The 22,159-nt window shown below is 34.7% G+C and overlaps 3 protein-coding genes and 1 pseudogene across 3 annotated transcripts; 1 reads left to right on the forward strand and 3 right to left on the reverse strand.

Annotated features, from left to right (window-relative positions):
• Positions 1 to 2,921: 2,921 nt before the first annotated feature.
• On the reverse strand, positions 2,922 to 3,703 carry LOC112081498. Its single transcript, XM_024148258.1, has 2 exons — positions 3,109 to 3,703; positions 2,922 to 2,989 (listed from the first exon to the last, which is right to left on the reverse strand). The coding sequence occupies exons 1-2, from the start codon at positions 3,701 to 3,703 to the stop codon at positions 2,922 to 2,924; spliced, it is 663 nt and encodes a 220-aa protein (XP_024004026.1).
• A 10,182-nt stretch (positions 3,704 to 13,885) lies between these two features.
• Positions 13,886 to 14,727, reverse strand: LOC18027313 (annotated as a pseudogene).
• A 1,136-nt stretch (positions 14,728 to 15,863) lies between these two features.
• On the forward strand, positions 15,864 to 17,113 carry LOC18027314 (60S acidic ribosomal protein P2-1). Its single transcript, XM_006409717.2, has 4 exons — positions 15,864 to 15,956; positions 16,052 to 16,142; positions 16,562 to 16,794; positions 16,887 to 17,113. The coding sequence occupies exons 2-4, from the start codon at positions 16,055 to 16,057 to the stop codon at positions 16,911 to 16,913; spliced, it is 348 nt and encodes a 115-aa protein (XP_006409780.1). The 5' UTR covers positions 15,864 to 15,956; positions 16,052 to 16,054; the 3' UTR covers positions 16,914 to 17,113.
• A 257-nt stretch (positions 17,114 to 17,370) lies between these two features.
• On the reverse strand, positions 17,371 to 19,792 carry LOC18027315 (uncharacterized protein At2g27730, mitochondrial). The gene is made up of 4 exons (XM_006409718.2): positions 19,665 to 19,792; positions 18,800 to 18,915; positions 17,979 to 18,017; positions 17,371 to 17,859 (listed from the first exon to the last, which is right to left on the reverse strand). Exons 2-4 carry the CDS (start codon positions 18,896 to 18,898, stop codon positions 17,656 to 17,658), a joined length of 342 nt encoding a protein of 113 aa, XP_006409781.1. The 5' UTR covers positions 18,899 to 18,915; positions 19,665 to 19,792; the 3' UTR covers positions 17,371 to 17,655.
• Positions 19,793 to 22,159: the final 2,367 nt, after the last annotated feature.

Consider the following 22,159-nt stretch of genomic DNA (forward strand, 5'->3'; position numbering starts at 1 on the left):
ACATTAGGGTTTTATAAATTCAAAATTTTTAGAAGACCAACGGGCTTGATAAAAACAACCCTAGGCCCGCAAGCCCATCAGTTGTCTTTGGAGATAATAGATATATGTGTTGATAATTGTAATAATATTCTAACTATTATTTCATCAACTTTCTTCTGTATCGAGGAATATTCCATCGGGTTACTTTAATTTTTACCTGACATTCTCTGATCTAAAAGTGTGACTTGGTTTACTTTAACTTTTCTTTTACACAACATTCTCGCTCTCGATTCTCCTCCCCACTGATAACACCTGATTTTTACCACTTTTTTGGATCACTTTTAATATCTTATGCAGGTGTTTTCACTCAGTTTTAAAGGCTTTTAAATGATTTTCATGTTTTAGAATCTCAAAAGAGTTTTCAGGATATTTTGACAAAAGGAATGCACTTGGGAGCAAAAAGCATAACTTTGGATAAATTCAGACCTTCGGAGGTTTGGTAACAAATAGAGGCCTTCCCACCGTCTGATCATCCTATATTTTAACACACGTAGAGCAGACAACCAGCTTTCCAATTCAAGTGGAATCAAAGCAATCCAACGGTTAGATCTTCAGATATGGTTGATTCATTGAACGCGTATCAACATAGTCGGAAGCTCACCCGCGGCCAAAACATCATTTACCGGGGGTGCGAAATTTTTAGACCACAGGGAGCTAAATTCCTAGCCTCAGAAGCCCACTTTAAAGCCCAAGTCACTCCTGTCACTATTCCTGCAAGCCCTAGGCGTTCCAGATGGCCGAAGACACTATATAAACCCCTCTTAAGTCATTTAGAAGGGTGTGCCACATTTTTCACCAGGAATCCTAGAAGAGAGTCACGCCTAGAAGAGGAGCCACCGAGAAGGGCACCATCGGCCCTCCTGCTTCAATCTGTTCTTCGTTTCTAACCTTTGTCTATTTCAATTCTCTGCAATTCTAAATACTTTTGTGATGTTGAACTCAACTATGTCTGAGTAATTTCCCAGTTGGGTTTTTCAGGGATTTTTCAAAGGGAATTTCATGTCTTGATCATACGCTTCATTCGATTTAGGATTATTAATCTTCTAAGAGTCCTTCGTTCATTCTTGTTCGAGAGTTGGCTAATCATACCTGTGTCTATTCGAGTTTGGGATCCTCTCTAGATGATTACCTTTACAATTTGTTTGCCTTTTGATCAGTTCATGAACCCTGCGAAAACCCTTAAAACCCAGTGTTTGTTCCCTATTGTTTTACAACTTGTTTATTTTGATTGCTTTTAGATTTAGTGACACCAAAACCAAAACTCCCCATTTTGCTTGTTCTACTAGTCTTAAGTTTTGATTGATTCATACTGAGACCTCAAAATCTATGTGGTTCGACCCCTAAGTACTACAGCGTACATCTGTGCACTTGTAGATATTTAGGGTTATAAATTTAAAACGTGAACCTAAAAGTAACCCTTGATTCTCTTAGCATCACCCACATCCCAACTATTTGTATTTGATAGAACAACAAAGGTCCGTACTCGAGCGTAGTTATACCAAGTTATTCTGAGTAAAACTAAACATTTAAATTGTTGATACACTTAAAAGCCAGACATCGTTCTCTTTATTAGCATTATTTACAAATAGTCAAAAGTAACAACAAACAATTTGATTTTACATTGAACTTGTGAGAACATCAAATAACATCAAATATTTGAGAATGAAAACAATATATAAGAACGGAGAGAGTATCAATTTGGCCACTCATTCGCGAATCTTTTGATAATACGACTGAATTTTGCTGCATGCATTGTCCAATAGCAAGTATCGCACAAATTGGTGGTTTCCTCCATGTGTCCATTTATAACGAAATAAGGGTTAATCATTTCCCTTCCGCAGTGCAAGTTCACTGCTTTGTCCATAACAAAAGAAGCATTATCTGAAAACACTTCTGGAGGGTCAGCGTGGAAAGCCTTCGGGCTTGCACGTGCCATTGTTCGAAGTATTTCTCATGCTTCTGCCCATGTAATATCTGTGACAGTTGTTAAACTCACTTCGCATCCGGACATGATGAGGAGAACCATTTTGTGGCAGTATTTCCCCATAGAGCATCCCACTTCCGCTGACTCCTTAATCATAGTCATCCCTGCCTCGCTATTACGGTCATAGAAAATAATTGAAAGACCTCTTTCAAATAAACTCGTTGGATTACCTTCTGCCAAACATATATCCTTAAACATGCTCATCCATGCCATATCAAACACCCAAGGTGTGGGCATGATTATCAAATCTACGCTCTATAGGAAGATTGGATCCTTAGAGATTTCATTAAAATCCCTAAGAGCCCCTTTAGCAGAACAGTAATCGTGTACTGAATTACTGATTATCTTCTCTAGTATTTTGTTTTTCATCTCGATGGGCAAATCAAAAATCCCTATTTGCTTTGCCATAGGAGAGGAAATGTGTTTCAGATACGATTTGTGACACAAATCCCTATCCACATTAACTCATTGATTCATCGTTCAAAAACAAAACGACACGTCGTTAGCTAACACACGTCGTCTACGAGTGTAAAAATTTACACGTCATTAACACGTTTGTAAAAATTGTATTTTTTTCTTTTACCACATTAACTCTTGCTAACTTACCAACTTTCTACACATAACATTTCCAAATACAATAGACGATTGTAGTTGCACCAAGTAATTCCGAGTAAAACATAAATACAATAGACAGTAGTTATACCAAGTAATTCCGAGTATAACATCACATTTCCAAATACAATAGTCGACTGTAGTTGTACCAAGTAATTTTGGATAAAACATCACATTTCCAGATACAATAGTCGACTGTAGTTGTACCAAGTAATTTCGAGTAAAACATCACATTTCAAAATACAATATTCGTTTCCTCAATATGCAATACAATAGTCGAGAGTAACTAAACCATGTTATCACCTGCATTACTTTCAGAGGCACCTGCAGCATTTTCACCTCCAGCATTTTGACCTGCAGTAAAATAGGAATAAATTTCATAAGATTCAGGGCGACGCTTATTACTCGTCTTCGCGTTCTTCGACTTTGGTCGACGCTCTCCTACGGATGGATGTCTTTTCTACTATTTTGACCCCCCCCCCTCTTTGTTTCTTTCTCCGGGGGCAAAGCACTCAATTGTTTTATATCATCGGGGACAACCCATTGTGACTTATGTGGAACAGGATAGATCGTTCTGTTATAAGCAAACGCCCACTGCTCGGTTAAATAATACATCATACACAAGTCCTCTACATTTATATTCTCTTCTCTGTTTGGCCGCTTCAAGTAAGCTTCTAGTGCGGCTAAGGCATGGACACAAGGATATTTGTCTATATCAAAACGCTTGCACGAGCAAATTTTACTTTTCAAGTTCACCGTGTAATTCATCTCATCGCCTCCAATGACTTTGTATTCAATCTGAGTGATGTTTAACTCGGCGACAGCTAGCCTCTTTGCTTCAGCCCATCTACTGTGAAATATATTCTCCACAAAGACCACCAGTTTACGTCTTGGTGGAATAGAAGCAGCTTCATTCTTATGCTTGTTAAATAACTCACACAACTTCGCAACAATCTCATCCATCATAGGTAATACCGATTGCTTCCTTGTATCCTTAAACACATTATTCGAGGACTCCACAACGTTACTAGTCTCTAGGTTGTACCTCTCTGCTGGAAAATAGCACATGGCCCATTTCCATACTTCTACATGTTTATCTAGATACTCGGCACAGAAGGATACTTTAATGTCATCCTCTTATAATAATCAAGAAACTCGGCATCTGTATACTGTCTTGCGCACTCCATGAATGTGTCTGCAATTATATCTCTATCTCTTAAAACTTGCATTTTCACATTCTGGGCCAGATGCCAGATGCAATACCCATGTTTAGCTTCCGTGTACACCTCAGCTCCTACCTTAATGAGGCTTGAATTTCTATCAGAAACAATAACCAATTCAGGACTATCGGGTATAATAGTTTTCAACTCCCTAAAAAACCACTCCCAACTGTCGTATTTTTCTGTATCAATTACTCCAAAAGCAATGGTGACGATCACCATCTTTACAAGCAGTAAAGACTAGTTGACAACCCATTCTGGCTTTCAAAAAAGTTGGATCAACAGTTACCACTTTTTTCATTGCTACAAACCCGTCAATGCAAGCTCGCAAAGCGACAAATAAGTATTTGAATCTTCGTTGTCCGTCTAGTAACACCTTCTGTTTTGTACCTGGATTCACATTCTCTAGCATGTACAAATGCGAGTACATATCTCTATAGCTGTCTTCAGGAAAACCAAGAACCAAAGATTTAGCTTGACGTATTCGTCTCCATGCGGTAGAGTATAACACACTCATATAAGTAATATTTTTGACCATAACCATGACACTGTGAGAAGTTGGTGTATCTAATCGACCTGGATACACTTGCATAACAACAGCTGTAACTAATTCTTGTGTTCTTTTCCTTTCTTTTTTGTTTGTACTCGCACTGGTCCGACAACAAGTATGCATCTTCCGGTATACTATAACAGAAAACAGGGTGTATTCGCATCCTTCCAAGCTCGTAAATACCAATTACAACCGGTTTCACCGCATTTCACTACGTATCGCTTCTTATCTAAATTCTTTATATTCAGACCAAAACAATTCTGATATGAAGCTCTATACACTAAATCTATCAAATCTTGTTTACATGCAAATTGTTGCCCTAATCTCAAATTCATAGCATCTTTCCATTCAAAATAATGTGTTTCTACACTAGCACAGGGACCATCATCAAAATCAAACCGTCTATATTCATCCTCCTTGTTATCAAATTTAGTTTTAACATTATCTACTCCATCAGCATATTCATGTGATACATCATCAACATCTTCTCCATTGTCACGTGTAACATCATCACCATATTTTCCATTATCATCATCTTTTCCCTCATCACCATCATCACCATCAGCTTCCTCTATCACCAGGACATTTTGTTGATGTTGTTCTGCTGCTGTGTAAATAGCAAGTACACCATTATTTAATCCATCATTACCTAAACGCAACCTCCGGTAATTGATACCAACTGAACGTACCCTCTCAACTCTAGAAAATTCATTTCCAACTTCAACACCTTTGATGACCTCTACATGAATAATACTTCAGCATCCCTCTTTATCCAATAAGGCCAGGAACACAACTAGGTCATCATCATTCGAAATATAAAATTGTCTCTGAGTTTGCACTAGTACCGGAATGTAACTCAGTTTCAACTTACTCAAAGATTCAACAATCCTAACTTTCATGCATATCTTATCCACTAAACCAGAATAAGTAATTTCCTCCAAAGTTGATGACGTAAACATTATACCATACATGGAAGCTGGTGCTAAAATCCATTTATCCTCCAAAGTTGAATAATATCCCCAATAATAAAAACAAATATGTTAGTAATCATTATCACCTGAAAAAATAACAGATAGACCATACTCAACTGCATAAAAAATGTTTTCAGTTTTTTCTAGTTGTACGCAAGTGATACCAATTGTAACTCTCTCTCTCTCGTATAATTAGTCAACTTGGGGAAAAAACTCTAATCTAACTCCGATTTACTGCAGTTTAACATCTAAACCTCCAATCCACTAAATACCCATTTGATTAGCAAACAATAACCATTTCCATAGTTTACAATTCCCTATTCAATAATTGAATTTAATCCCCAATAGTGGTTCAAGGGCAACGACTTTCAAAAATCAGAATGAGGGAAGAAATCCAACGAGAGAAATGAAAATTACCTTGATTAAGCTTAAATGTCGAATGAGTGCAGCAAAATGTCAAGAATGATTCGAGTTCTCTCGTTCTCTCTGTCGCGATCGCTGGGAAGAATCTGGTCAAAGATGGTTTCAAGATGGTCCGACAGAGCATGTTCCTGATTAAATAAATTTTTGGCGCCTAATATTTGTCGACATGCTCCTGATTGGTCATATTTTGAGACACTCGTTTCTGATTGGCTAGTTGTGCTTATATCTCATTGGACGAATTTTTTTTGTCGCTTTTGATTGTTTCATCTACGCTTAATTATCATTGGCTGAATTTATATTTATAATTTTCTTCTTTAGAAAATTACAAGGACAAATTGGAGATTTCTAAGTTCATTAAAAGATGAGGGACCCGTGAGGGAGACGAGAGAATGAAGAAGGATACGAGAGAATAAATAATTCCTTTGAGGAGTATTTCAAGTTATCTCTCGTTATATAGACTTAATTCTGCTAGAAGACCCCAGACTTATGTGCTTTAAACTTGGTTTCCTTCCCGTCGACGGTTCATAAGGCACTACAAGAAAACAATCGTTTTCCAACGGCCCATTACGACGGTTTTTAAATTGTCGCAACATTACAACGCGTTTACGACGATCTTACGTCGAATTTTAAAACCATCGTAAAACCGTCGTATAACAAAATCGTCGTAAACTCGTACAATTTACGACGAATTACGACGATTATACATCGATAACGAGAGATTTGCTTGTAAATGTAAAATCGTCGTAAATTCGATGCAAAATTATGACGAATATACGACGACTTTATTTCGATGTACATATTACGACGATTTTACGTCGAAAAAGAAGTTAGGTGAAAAACATTTAAAACATGTTTACCTAACAATTGTAGATGAAAAATTTTATCGCAAAATCGTCGTAAACTCATTGTTGAATGTAAAACCGTCGTAAAAAGTCGTCGTAAAAGCGTTGTAAAGCCCGAAATTTTCCTATAAATAGATCTTCATTCTTTCATTCAATCACAACACATCATCATTCAAACATAAGAGCATCTTCATCTTGGAGACCCATTGTAGGTCTCTTAAATTTTAGTATAGTGTTGTAAATCCTTATATATTGGGTTGTCCATTGTTGGAAACCCGAATTAAGAGTTATATTACTTTGAAAAAAAGAAGTAATAATATTATAAGGTTAATTTACTCCATTCACGTGGCTAGACGTGACACAAGAGACTACCTCCTTTATTGTCTAATCAATAAAAAGAGATAGTATTGTGAGTTTATTTTCAAGATGTCTATATACGAGCTAAGAAGTTGGATGTATATGCGTAAAGATTCAGATGGGGCGTTGACAGAAGAGTTCAAGAACGGGTTAGAAATATTTATGTATCAGGCTACAAATATGGAGAGAACGAAAGATAGTAGGAAGATGTTTTGTCCTTGTTTGAAATGCAAGAATACGAGGTATACACTAACCAAAACCGTGTGGACGCATTTATTAAATAGATGGTTTATGCCGCAATATTTTGTTTGGTATCTACATGGAGAAGGATATGGCAGTAATACTCATGGGAATGCTGGTAGTAGTAGTAATTATCAAAGTCATGTTGATATTGATGAATCGAATTATGGTCATCAGCCTAATCAGTATCAATATGACCAAAGTGTAGATCATGATAGGATGCACGAAATAGTGACTGATGCATTACATGAAATGCATACGGGTAATGTTGTTGAGGAACCTAATGTAGATGCCAAACGATTTTATGATTTGTTAGACAATGCTAATCAGCCAATCTACAAAGGATGTAGAGAAGGCTTGTCTAAATTATCGTTGGCAGCTAGGATCATGTCAATTAAAACAGATCATAACCTGGCTGAGGTTTGCATGGATGATTGGGCTGATCTTCTGAAGGAGTATCTACCGGAGGATAACTTGGCAGCGGGAACATACTATGAAATTCAGAAGTTGATTTTTAGGCTTGGTCTACCTTCTGAGATGATAGATGTATGTGTTGACAATTGTATGATTTTTTGGAAAGATGATGATCAGCTGGAGGAATGTCGATTTTGCCAAAAACCAAGATACAGGCCGCAAACTGGTGGGCGTAAAAGGATACCGTACCAACGTATGTGGTATCTCCCTATAACTGATAGGTTAAAACGGCTTTATCAATCTGAAAGGACAGCTGCATCAATGAGATGGCATGCGGAACATACACAAGTGGATGGAGAAGTTGTTCATCCATCAGATGCAAAGGCATGGAAACACTTCAATATGGTATACCCAGATTTTGCTAAGTTCAAACGAAATGTCTATCTTGGTCTGTGCACTGATGGTTTTAGTCCATTTGGTATGTCTGGTAGACAATATTCATTATGGCCAGTAATCCTAACTCCTTATAACCTTCCTCCAGATTTGTGCATGCAAAGGGAATTTCTTTTCCTAAGTATTTTGGTTCCAGGTCCAAATCATCCGAAGCGAACTCTCGATGTATTTCTTCAGCCACTCATACATGAGTTGAATCAGTTATGGTATACTGGCGTTCGTACATATGACTGTTCTACGAGGAAAAATTTTACTATGCGGGTTGTGCTTATGTGGACAATAAGCGATTTCCCCGCTTATGGTATGCTATCAGGATGGACTACACATGGGAGGCTATCTTGTCCTTATTGTCTTCATCGAACTGATGCGTTTCAGCTAAAACATGGTAGAAAAACTTGTTGGTTTGATGGTCACCGGAGGTTTTTGCCGGATAACCATCCATATCGGAGGAACAAGAGGTTATTTATGAAGAACAAAAGTGTACATGTCCCTCCACCCGTTAATTTAACAGGAGCTGATATACAGGCGCAAATCGATCATTGGAGGGCAGAAGAAACAGTAACTCATGGGAGAAACTGGCACACTCCTGCAAATATGCCTGAAGGTTATGGAGTTCATCATAATTGGCACAAGAAAAGTATCTTTTGGCAACTACCTTATTGGAAAGATCATCTGCTCAAACACAATCTTGATGTCATGCACTTTGAAAAAAACTTTTTTGATAACATCATGCATACAGTTATGAACGTAGCGGAAAGAACAAAAGACAATGGTAAGTCAAGATTGGACTTGTCTGATTTATGCAACAGAAGTGAGTTGCATCTACTGAGAAACGGGAAAGCACCAGTTCCTGTATTTCGGTTGAGTGCAGATCAAAAGTCAGCATTGTTCAGATGGCGACTGGTCACGTCCGGGTCCCGGATCCGGTTATCCGCCACGAGATCGATCAGATGCGGACCCGGTACGAGACGAGGATCGACCAGCTCTACGGTCTCTTCGAGATCATGGGAGCCGACAACCCGGTACTCATGGCGCAGTTGGACAAGCTGCGGGCTGATGGGGTTGTCGGATCGTCGGCTGCCGGGTCATCAACCGCCGGTGCAGACGGACGAGGAGATGTTCCGATCTCTCGGGGTTGAGCCTCCTAGAGCCGGAGATCAGGCACCGGCGGAAGCATCAAACCGAAGACCCGGCAAAGAACACGTCCAGGACGATGGGGAGGAGGCCGGTGACGGGATCGACGATTTAGATTTAGATTTAGATTTAGAGCTGTAGGGTTTTTATGTAAATTACAATTAATTTTAATTTCAAATTTTAATAAATTTTAAATTGTAAATTATTTTTTTTAATTTAAATTTTAATTCGAATTAATTTTTTTTTTAATTTTCAATTATATTAAACGTCGTATAATCGTCGTAATAGCTTTATTAAAACCGTCGTACATTCGTCGTAAATATTACGACTAATTTACGACTAAAATCTACGACGACAAATACGACGATTATACGTCCGAGCTTTACGACGATTTTATGACGAAATGATTAAATACTAAACGATTGATTTACGACGATTTATGCGTCGTACATTTTACGACGATCTTACGTCGACAATTAACGACCACTTAACGACGGTCCAGGCGAAGACCAAGTCGACGCAATTCGATGTAAAATCGTCGTAAACTGTACGACGCATTTACGACGATTTTGTTTCCCTCGATGTTACGACGAAACGTAACCGTCGTATATTATACGACGATTTTACGACGATTTGTCTATTACGACGATGACTTTACGACGATTTCGAAATCGTCGGTAGTCCGTCATAATGGCCCTATTACGACGAAATAACGACCATTTCGGCCGTTGTAAAATGATGTTTTTCTTGTAGTGAGGGGTCTTAGAAACTGTCTTACTAGAAAATCTGATTCAGCACATACATTGCAGTCTTTAATGCATATACCCACAATGAATGAGGTAATGAACAATTACTTAGCATACTCCTAACCATAACCATTAAAGTATGATTTCGCCTCTCAGCTACACAATTCTTCTGAGGAGTACCGTATACTATGCACAAATATTTTTTTTTGGGATTACCAAAATGTTCTGGGCCGAACCCATAATCCCTCCAAGCCTGAAACCACAGCATGTAATATTAGTTTCGTCCCAAGAGCCACTCGAACCAGTGAACTCTATGCTTTGCCTGAGATCTTTATCAGTTGAGCTATTTGCACAAATATATTTACTTTCAAGTAACTTTACAAATGGACCTAGACATTATCCCTTTTCATTTGATTTTCTGGAAATAAGAAAAATGTACATTATTAGCTCACTACTAACGCTATCATATCGTTGAATAGCATTTCAATGAACGATATGATCTCCAGAGCTATAATAGGGTGACCGCCAGACGATAGTGTTTTTGGATTGTGTTATAATATGTTGTTCTATTATAGTGTTTACATGGTGCTGTTAATTACTACAAGGTAGCTCATTTAACACTGTATTATTTCTTGTAGTAGCACTATTCGCATGCTATAATATGGAGTTTTGGTAGCTCTGTTTTATTGCTATAGACTGATCTCTTGTAACTCTTTTTACTGGCTATGTTATAACGTGTTGTAGTTTTTTCTAGGTTATAGTCTACTGCTTACTAACTCTTATTCCGGGTTATAGAATTATATTTTCTACAACCTGTAGTTTTGAAAAATTATATTGAAATCCGAGAGAAACCTGTTTTCCAAATTATTTTATTAATAACCCAAAACATGTATTACACAAATATTACAAGGACCAACTTTACTAAAACAACAAAAAGTGAAGGAATATTACTAGCTAGTGACATCTTAGCTTCTGAGTATCATGTGGCGACCGAGTATACCAGAGATTTATGGATCTATAATACTTACCATTTATATCAGACTTCACAACTTTTACTTTTTCTATGTAACTGTCTTTCCACTTCATCAATAAATATATCTAGGACATCTACTGATTTAGAATTTTCATTTAGTAGATATGTATATCCATAATGTAAGTAATTATCAGTAAAGGTGATGAAATACCTTTCGCCACCCCAAGAAGGGATATCCAAAGGGACATATCCATCAGTGTGTATTAACTTTAAAAACTGAGTGCTTCTTGTGGCTGGTTTCTTTACTATATATTCAATCTGCTTTCCTTTAATACAATCTACACATATATTCAGGTCACTAAAATCCAATTGATGAAGAATCTCATTTTTTACCAACCTCATAATCCTTTCTTTGGAAATATGACCTAATCTTTGATGCAACAAGAAAGCAGAACTTTCATCTAATGCATTACGCTTAACGTCTCGATTTTCAATATTAAACAAAGATTCACAAAACTTTTCATCAAGATTGAATTTATAAAGTGATTCATACAAAGTACCACTACCAAAAAAAAGTAACCATTCTGGTACAATGAGAATTCACCATTGTACCAGAATACCTAAAAAGTTCCTAACTCTAAATGGTGTTGTAATTTACATGGAACTGGCAAATTCAAACAGAAGAGAGTTTATAGTAAATTGGACAAAGAACTGTTCATGAACCTCCATTCCTAAAGTCGTTAACTTTGCTGCCAAGTTAGACATGTGCGTCACATGATCAAGAATTGGCTGAGACCAATCAAACTTTTTTGTGGGAAGTTCATTCATTAAGCTTCCAACAATTGATTTATCAGCCAAATGCGATTGTGAACATTCCTCAATTTTCTGCAAGAATTTCCTTGCTTTCTCTGTCTCAGGTATCGATGGCTTAATACTTTCTGCCATCATCGACCTCATAACGTTCAAGCTCAGCCGGTTAGAACGCTCCCATCTCTCATACCAAGACTTTTCAGATTCGGAGCTATCTACTATAATGGCTGAGGGTTCATCCTCCGTTAATATTGCAGAGTCTAGTGCCATAACACCCAGTGTACACCGCATTTGTTTGGACCACTCACCATAATTGAGTCCATTGAACTTTATGACAGAGTTAGCGGATGCAAATAAATTTGATGAAGCTACAAAACATTTATACATTCTTACCCATTAATGCTTTGAAACTTTAATACAGATTTAAACACTTTAATATAATCTTTTAAGCATAATAATTAGCAAACTTTGGGCAATACTTAAATACATGCACTTTTATTGATGCTAAATTTATACTTTTACGATTAATCAAAATATACAAATCAAATAAGCATGCTACCTTTGGGTATACATGTTATTGAACATAGTAAGAAATGATTAATATTTTTCGTATTACTAACTATATTCAATGATCCTTGGATAATTTCCTAGAATATAGATAGTAAAATAATTGACCAATAAAAAACTTTAATAACATTTATACCATCCTTTAATCATGATCAATTGACTATTATTTTTTAATACATATTAGCCACTTTAGTGACTAACATATTATATATACACCAAAAATATTGAAACTTTAATAAGTAAATATACTTTTTTGAGTTAACATTTCATATCACAAATTACCTCTTGATCAAAATGCATAGCGGTAGCATCTTATATATACTTTTATAATATCAAACAAATTATACAAGATATTAACTATACAAAACCATATTAACCTCCGGTTTAAGTATATATTTTAATTGGTAAATTAAACAATTCTAGATGACTCTGCCTGCTACCAAATATAAGTTTTGACTATAATAATTTTAGTTCATAAAATTAATCTTAAGATCATCTAGATTTGATTTTAATCCAACCACAAATATTTTCTTATAGAAGAAGAAGTACTTACCTTGATCCATGCTCTCTTTTTATATTTGTTATGAGAGTCAATTGATTTCTTCTTCCTTAATTTTTCTCTTTTATGATCTCTTTTGATAGAGAAGAGATATAAATCTTTCTTATCTCTTATTTTAGTTTTAATGGGTGTGTGTTGTTCTAATGGTGTTAAACTAATATATTGAGATTATGAAATCTTTTATATTACTTTAAACCTTCTATAAAAATGACATGTATGAGGACAAGTGTTAACATTTAAATTATTAAGTATAACAAGTGTCCAATAACAAAAAACACTCATGCAAACCATCACAATTAGAACGTACAGTCTTTTAACATATATTATCCTTAATAAAAGATTTAATATTATAAGGTAAGAAAGAGAATTATCAATACACCCAAATTCTAGCACCTTTAATCAAAATTGATCCATCACAGTATTGTATTTTATGTTAGAATTCTAAACATTAATTTGAACTTGATTCTTTATAATTAAATTCGTAGACATATATATCACCTAAGAAAATATTCTTACACTTTTGCCACCTAAGCTAAAAAAAAAACTACTAGGCCACATGTTGAGGATATGCATCACTAGGACTTGATCGAGTACAAGATCGTCAATATTGGTGAGTAAATATTAGGAACTCGTTATAAAACTGCAGGGCACAAACATTGTCGCATAATAAGTTCTCAAGCGAGAGCCAAAGCTTACAAGATGTGACCTGGGGATCGTGTTGAATGAGAACAAAGAGATCAAATCAGAGATGCATATTTGTGATACACATGTCTTCTAGTTTTGTGCTTCAGTTATGTTTAAGGAAACATGAAACTTGATTGAATTAAAAAAAAAACTTGATTGAATAATATGCTCGAATCAAATCAACACCACAACGACGGAAATTATATAAAAATAAAAAGAATAATAAAAATAAAAATAAAAACTAAACCTAAACCTGAAAGAGAAAGCTCTAATTGATTAATCTAAAAAACCAAACAAAAACGAATGCTTAGTGATGGGGATGGGGCCTAAAGCTCTGTAACCACTTGATGAGACGCTCCAAAGGTGACAACTTCCTCTTTTCCCGAACAGCTCTGTGTAGTGGTCGCACCACCACTCGAAGCTTAAGCCCATCCTCACAATGACGACTAGTCTTTGAGGTAATGAAATAGTGGATTCCTGGTTTTGTGAGCCTAATCAGATCTTGTCCCGAACTGTGCACGGCAAGAGGAGAACTCGGGTCGCAAGATTTGAACTCAAGATCACTGTTTACTTCCAAGACGTCGTTGACTTCGTCGTCGTAATAGAAAAGAAGACTGTCTCCCACATGAAACTGTTTCTCCTCACTCCACTTGTAATACAAGTCATTCTCTTTAGGAACACTCCATTCGTTAGAGTCACCGACTTTGTATGTGTTTCCAAAAGGAAAGATCTTGCGCGGACGTGACAGGTCATAACGGACGACAAGAACTTCGAGTTTCTGCCCAGCTACGCATTGAGCATGATTTGAGCTGATGAAGTAGTGATAACCTGGTTCCTTGAGAGTCACGGTATCGTTTCCTGTGTTGTAAACGGCTTTAGGAGAAGTAGAGTCGCATGAATCGTATGCCAAAGCACTAGAGACTTGAGTGACGTCGTTGACGTTGTGATCGTATTCGAAGAGCAGAGAATCTCGACGTCGAATTCGTTACGCTGAGCCCAATCATAATATGTGTCGGCCTTGGCGGTCCATCCCTCGGAGTCTCCGACTTTGTAGATTTTCGCCGAGCAATGACGTCCCATTAGAACCGTGAAACTCATCATCATGACGAAAACGAAGCGTAATGTTCTTAAGGTTGTTGTTGTCGCCATTATTGATCGACGACAAACAAGAAAGATCACAAAAGAAAACTTTAGGAAGAGGTGAAGAGCTCGAAGAATCAGAGAGCGTTGATGAGTATGTAATGAGGAAAAAGAAACTAACCTAACTTTCTTTATATAATAAGGTTTTACTTACGGAACATAATCCTCGCCGATTAGGATTTTACTTAGTAACCTTTCCTTATATGGTTACTTAATCCTAATCCTTACGGTACTAGGAGATTTTGCTCGTTTTTGGCTGTCCAGTAATAATATTATCCTTAGGAATTTCAATTTAAATTAATTCAGATGTTTTAAAAGATAAACAGATATATATTCAGCAGTCAACAAGGAAAAGTGTGTAATAAACCACTGTTTCAAATTCTATTCTTTTTGGATGTAAAGTCTTAAATTTTTTAAAAATTTTATTAATAAAATAAATAATTAGCATGTACAATAGAAACAAAAATAAGAATATTTTTTTAAGAATAAAGCAAAAATAACTGCTTAATCTTTGCTGATATAGGATTTTATTTAGTATATTTTCCTTATATGGTTACTTAATTCCATTAGAAAAATTGGACGTCTAGCCGTCTCGTCTCCCGATTTGCCGTTGTCTAATTTAGATTTTTTTTAAAAAAAAAATCATCAATTAATTTGAGAAAAATAGTAATTGATTTTTCAAAAAAAATATCGATAAAAAAATTCTAAACTAAAAATGATATTTACATTTCATTTCATAGTTAAAAAAAAAAGTTAATGATATCAAACTAAACCTTCCAAAAAAAATTAAGAATTGTAAAAAAGACTAATAAAATAATTAAAAATTAAAAATAATATAAATTAATTAAAAAAATAATTACTAATAATCAACAATTAATCCTCGGTTTTCGGCTTAGACACTAGTCGGACTCGGTCCGCCCACCTACCGGCGATTATTTGAACACAGCGGTTAACTGTATTAGGACTTTAGGATTAGGACTTTGCTCGTTTTTAGTTCGCAACTAAATTGAAAATTGAAGCCCATATAAATTTGGGCTTGGAATAATAACTGACCCCATTAAAATGTATACCGGGAATTTGGTTTTGATAAAACCGGAGACATTGAATAGCGAACCGACGGCGTAAAACCCTAATTGTATATAAATCAAGTACTTTCCTTATTTCTTCACTTCTTCTTCATCGCCGTCTCCAAAAACTCTTAAGCTTTCCGCTTTCTGCGAGATCAATCAAATTCTACAGTAAGCTCCTCAATTTCTCCTTATTATTCTAACTATCTTCAATTACTTAGTGATCTGTTGAAATTTTTTTCTAACTCACTCTTCTGTATTCTCAGAAAATGAAGGTTGTCGCCGCTTTCTTGCTCGCCGTTTTGAGCGGAAAAGCTTCCCCAACCAGTGGAGATATCAAGGATATCCTCGGATCAGGTTCGAATTTTGAAGTCCTTTTAAAAAAAAATTCAAATAGATTTGATTGCAATTGGTCTAAGATTGACTGTTGTTCATGTGTATATCTGTGAGAACTTACTTAACCTGAAATGAATGGTTTTTCAAACACTCTACTTGTGAATTCATTGGGAACTATTTGATTTTGCTGAGGAAGCTAATTTCTTTTCAACTTCTGTACACTGATATGCCTTAGAACTTGCTGGAAATGTGAAGTTCTGTATAAGCATTCTTTCTACTAATGTCATTAGAGAAACATAGAATGAACAATTTGATCCAGTAAGCTGCATTTGTGGTATGAAAATGGGACTGTATTGTAAGTTGTGAACTTGTGATGTTTGTAATGGGGAGGAACAATTGTTTGATTAAATTGTGGTGGTTGTTATCTTTGTATTTTGCAGTTGGTGCTGAAACAGAGGATTCTCAGATTGAGCTTTTGCTAAAGGAAGTGAAAGGGAAAGACTTGGCTGAGCTAATTGCTGCCGGAAGGGAGAAGTTAGCTTCAGTGCCATCTGGTGGTGGTGGTGGTGTTGCGATGGCTTCTGCTCCATCTGCTGGTGGAGGAGGTGGTGCTGCTCCTGCGGCTGAGGCCAAGAAAGAAGAGAAGAAAGAAGAGAAAGAAGAATCCGATGATGTAAGTTTTACTTTCTTTCATTCATGTGCTTTTTAAACATGGCTTGAAGTGAATTGAGAAGTGATGGATTTGCTTGTGTTTGAATTTTGCAGGACATGGGTTTCAGTCTGTTCGAGTAAGGCAGTAAAGCTTGGCTTTTCCGGTTTTTGTTGTCATCTTTTTATCTTTTCATGTTGTAACGTTTTGAAATCTATATGTTGTTGTTTAGTTTTGTATTCTTCACTCATCTTTTTAGATGTTGCTGAAAATTTTTAAGAGATTTTTACTCAAAAACATCATTCGCTTTTGTATTTCAATTTCTAGATGTGTTACCTCACAATCGTTTTTAACATCACGAATTATTTACATATTAACTAACGTCACTAAAAATCTTTATAAAAATATCAATTATACCAAGAACTTAAGAGTAGGCCTAGATCATTTGTTATCGTTTCAATTTATCTTCTATGTACTGAAACGCAATTTACCGAAACGCAATTACCGTTTTGCGTTTGTCTAATTTCAGCTATCTTGCCACAATCATCACTGAACAATGTCACCAAGAACTTGAGATAATTGAAAGGGAAGAAACTGAAGTTAAGATCCCAATTCGACCCAACTTCGACGCATCTTTTTGCTTTCTTTAGAATGAGAATTTCAGCTATTTTGATCAAAAGAGAGCAAGAAGGGTCTATGGAGTTAAAAAGATCCCAAAACTTAAACGTCAACAAACCAAAAAACAAAGTCAACTGTTTCAAGATTTGGAAACCAGAAAAGAGAATAAGCAACGTGATATTCCGATTCCAAAGTTTCTCATAAGAGAGGAAAAGTGTAAAGCCCCACTCTCTGTTTTATTCACTTCCAAGTCTTTCTCTATCGTTTTCACTCTTGAACCTCTGGCTGCTTCTTTCCACCTGATTTCATGTACCAACCGATCGCACCAAAGACAGTCACCACACCCGCCACAACCGCATAGTTTCTGTACTTGTCTTCTGACACTTTCGGGCCCGACTCAGCCGATGCGGATGATGTTGCGCCACTAGCTTTGGCTGCCCCTGCTGCTCCTGCAGCTTGTTCTCCCGGACCCTAGAAGTTTCATTAGAGTTCACTGTGAATTTTCTCTTTTTTTCTTGATAGAAAATTTCATCCATATAAGCTGTTTGTAGTTTTAACTACAGTACTTGATTTAAAGGAACCATTATTACCTGTCGGGCTATCTTCTCAAGCTTCTCCTGCTCCATTTTCTGCCATAACAATGTAGCTACTTAAGAGATTGATTTTCACCAATATTAATCTAACCAAGCTGAAGAGGAACAGCATATGACTCCTAAGAAGAAACAAAAAGACAGTATCTAACGTGTTTATAGTTCAAGCTGGATGTTACAAGGTTAACAAAAGATACTTTAACTTTTACAATCATACATGAGATCTTTCCTTAAAAGTAAAATCCCACATATTACCGAATACAAGCTCACAACAGATATAGACAGAATGAAGAAGGAATTAATAAAACTTTCTTCATCATCATAAAAGGAAAGTAGATACACCGCTTTGAAGATTTAAAATTTTAAGCCGAATAGTTCACAACAGATATGAATAGAATCAAGAAGGGATTTATTAAAAGTTTTCATCATCATCATAAAAGGAAAGTAGATAGACTGCTTTGAAAAATTCTAAGTCTAATAGTTCACAACAGAGATAAATGGATCGATTAAGAGTTTTCATCATCATCTTAAAAGAAAAGTAGATAGACTGCTTTGAGGATTCTGAGTCTAATAGTTCACAACAGAGATAAATAGAATCAAGAGGGGATCAATCAAAATCTTTCATCATCATCATAAAAAGAAAGTAGATATGTTTTTGAGGGTTTTAAGTCAAATAGTTCACAACAGAGATAAATAGAATCACGAAGTGATCGATAAAAAGTTTTCATCATCATCAACATAAAAGGAAAGTAGATAGACTTTAAGCACCTCTTTTGAGGTCTACGGAGACTAAACAGACAACATGAAGAGAAATTTTTTACCTTGATGAAAACATTCTCAGCAGCTCTTTCCTCCTCGCTAAGAACTTTACCACTAGAGAACCTGCGAGACAAAACTCTGATAGCGCTTCTTGTTGCCATGGTAATGAAAAAGTATCCTGTTAATAAAGAAATAAAAAAAAAACATAATGAAAATCATAACATCTCACACGAAAATACTTGGGGTGGTCATCTCTCACAACCATTTTAATCATACATACGACTGAATCACTTAGCTAAAAACATCTACTACCATATCAACTATGAGCTAGCAGAATAGTCAAACAAGTATACTTTCAAAGGAAAACACAGACAAGACACTTGTGAATCCTCATGGAGGCTGTAAATGCAAGTGTTCGTTAGCCACAATTTCTCATGTACCAAATCCATTCAACCTAGGGTTATAAACTTTTTAGATGAAGCACAATGAGCTCAAAAGTGAAAGAAACAAGACTGAATGGATCATAAATTTCACACCGACAAAATCGGAGGACCAAAGACCCCAAACAGGCAGGCAAATACACAGCAAAGAACGAATATAGCGAATAGAATCAGAGAAGCAAAACCTAATCTCGATCTTAAACCAGAGAAACGATAACCTATATCTAAAACCCATACGACCTCTCTAAATGGTGGTATCGCGAAGGATAATATCAAATAAAAGCAGATACGCGAAACCTAATCCTGATACAGATACATGAATCGAAACCATACGACCTCAACACACTGATATCGCGACAGGGAAAAAAATATTCAGGCTATTAGATCGAAGGAGATGAAAAAGAAAACGTCAAATTACTAAGCGAATCTAAAACGATAACGAGGAAGAAGGAATCGAAATCGGAGAAGATGATCAAGAGAAGAGAACCTCGTCGATGGAAGATCGTTAGAATTCGTCACCGGCTGTAGATGAAAACCGCTTACAGAAGAAAATACTGTCTGAGAGAAATGAAGAAAGTGAGGAAGGAAAGGGAAGGAGAGAGATTTTTTTGTAAGGAGTGAAATGGGCTGAAAAATAACAATTGGGCCCGAAAATATATTCTAATGCTTTGGACATCTTCCTGGACATCGTGGTAGACAATTTGTAAAAAAAATATGTATCAATATGTATCATTGTGAGACTATTGAACATATTTCACTTCAATGACTTTGTTATTCTTGACATTTTGGGTAGATGAAAAGATTTTTGGAGGAATAGGAATGATTTTTGAATATTTTTCCCTTGAGAAACATATGCACCGTTTTCTTTATATAAGATCGTTGCCTATCGGAAAAAAAAAAAAAAAAGATAGTTGCCTATTAAATTCTACTACTTGATTGTATGTGTGTTGACTTAAGCAATACTCATTTTCTAGTCTTATGAATGTAATTTACTTTCAGCATGGTTGAAAGAGTGACCATTTGGTATGTTTTTCAAAATACCAAGATATAGTAGTGCATACGATTGTGAATATATAACAAGTTTGAAGATCTGATAGATATCTCACGTCTTAAAATTCAATCATTTGATATTTTTATTTTTCTAATATAACTAGGAATTAATCCACACATTGTGCGGGATAATATTTTTCAAAATTATCTTTAAATTTAATATTAATTTTAATTTTTGGTGTAACTAAAATTAGTGACAAAATTCCTTAAACAAAAAATATAAATAAATAAAATTGGTGGCAACTAGATAATAATACATATTTATATAAATATCACAAAACCGATATTTACTTGTATATATATATCATCGAATAAGACTTTAAGTTAGTTTTGTTATACAGTTTAATTATTAGTAATTTTTAAATATGAAAGTGATAAGATGTTAATATATATATACTTATATACAATACTACCATAGATTATAATATAAATATATATATATATATCCATAAAATAATAATTTAATTGTAAATATTTTATTAGAGATTAAACTATCATTTTTAGTTAATGAATTCTATAATATATGTTAATGATGACTATATATATGTAGAGAAACACATCTAGTAATCTATTTAATCTATTTCGTAATTTACTAAAATATTTTTTTGACCAATCCGTAAAAAAATACAATTTAAATTTGAAAACAGATTTTAGTTTTTTTATAAAAATATTGAATTGATTTTTGAAAAAGTATTAATTGATTATGAGAATACAAATGAAAAATATTGCAAAAATTTAAATAGATTTTTTCATATATATGGATTGATTATTGTTTAAAATAATAGAATATATTTTAATATTTTAACAATTAAAGAAACTAAATGCACTTTTGATTTATATCTATATATATTCAAAACAAATATGTGAGCTCTATATTTAACTATCTTTTATGGAGGAATATTTAATTGAGCTTTCTATATTTATAAAATTTATTTATGTAATATTTTATTAGTAAAAGCTTATTTGTGTAATATCTTTTAAATAAATGTTTATTTATATAAAGTATTCTGTAATATTTTACAAATAAAAAATTATTTATGTAAAATATTATATAATATCTTATAAGTAAATGTTTATGTAAATATCTACTCAAATAATAATATAGAAATAATTCCAACTCAATCTGAAAGTGAAAATATTGATTTAAATTTCATTTTAATGTATTATGTGGGAAACGAACTAAATTTTACCTGGAGACTTATATCAGATCGAATACAATTGACTAGGTACATACATGTCCATGGTTTTTCTTAGATATACTATTTCATCGTTTTATCTCTTAATTTCTCATGTAGTCGAAGATGATCTTCATCAATTACTTATCTAATAGCTCTAGATACTAAAATAATTTCCTTGTCTATACTGAAGCGTTTTAATACTTTTAACTGTATGTGGATTGTAAATACGTATACCATTTGTAATTCAAAAGACATCAATTTCTTTGTCTGAAATCTTTCACATTTTTTACTTAAATTTTTTTTTGATAAATAACTTTTCTAAAAACTAAAATGATATATCCAATAATATATTTATAAATTGTTCAATGATACAGGCTAATTTAGTTAAACCTATATGAAATGATAACGATGACACTAGTCATTAAACTGACACATTTTTTATGTTATATGTTATGTCAATATACCAAAATGTTTCAACTTTCATACTTTAAATTGATGATATACATATATATATGTAAACGATTGCTTTCCCCCTAAGTTTCAGCCACAGGTGACAGTACTCCCATATTTTACTGTCTCCTCCACATTACAAGAAGCCTTCCATTACAAGCACTCATCTTTCCATTGCACGAAACATCTTTATTTTGGCTTTTACTTTTATAAAGAAAAAAAGAAGAAATATTTATATCTGTTATTTTCAATTTGATCTTCTTATAAACTCAACTGCAAAATTATAATATCCTTTCTTTTTTTC

This window comes from Eutrema salsugineum, unplaced genomic scaffold, assembly GCF_000478725.1.
Source record: "Eutrema salsugineum unplaced genomic scaffold, Eutsalg1_0 scaffold_10, whole genome shotgun sequence".
Classification (NCBI taxonomy): domain Eukaryota; kingdom Viridiplantae; phylum Streptophyta; class Magnoliopsida; order Brassicales; family Brassicaceae; genus Eutrema; species Eutrema salsugineum.

What these genes read in the sequence shown, in the direction of transcription:
- LOC112081498 (XM_024148258.1), bottom strand. Translation starts at nt 3,703, where the DNA reads ATGTGCTATTTTCCAGCAGAGAGGTACAACCTAGAGACTAGTAACGTT. An exon ending in AGAAACAAAGAGGGGGGGGG is followed by an intron (nt 2,990 to 3,108) that starts GTCAAAATAGTA and finishes ATTTTACTGCAG; the next exon opens with GTCAAAATGCTGGAGGTGAA.
- LOC18027314 (XM_006409717.2), top strand. Translation starts at nt 16,055, where the DNA reads ATGAAGGTTGTCGCCGCTTTCTTGCTCGCCGTTTTGAGCGGAAAAGCT. An exon ending in CAAGGATATCCTCGGATCAG is followed by an intron (nt 16,143 to 16,561) that starts GTTCGAATTTTG and finishes TGTATTTTGCAG; the next exon opens with TTGGTGCTGAAACAGAGGAT. An exon ending in AGAAAGAAGAATCCGATGAT is followed by an intron (nt 16,795 to 16,886) that starts GTAAGTTTTACT and finishes TGAATTTTGCAG; the next exon opens with GACATGGGTTTCAGTCTGTT.
- LOC18027315 (XM_006409718.2), bottom strand. Translation starts at nt 18,898, where the DNA reads ATGGCAACAAGAAGCGCTATCAGAGTTTTGTCTCGCAGGTTCTCTAGT. An exon ending in CTGAGAATGTTTTCATCAAG is followed by an intron (nt 18,018 to 18,799) that starts GTAAAAAATTTC and finishes TTGTTATGGCAG; the next exon opens with AAAATGGAGCAGGAGAAGCT. An exon ending in TTGAGAAGATAGCCCGACAG is followed by an intron (nt 17,860 to 17,978) that starts GTAATAATGGTT and finishes TGAAACTTCTAG; the next exon opens with GGTCCGGGAGAACAAGCTGC.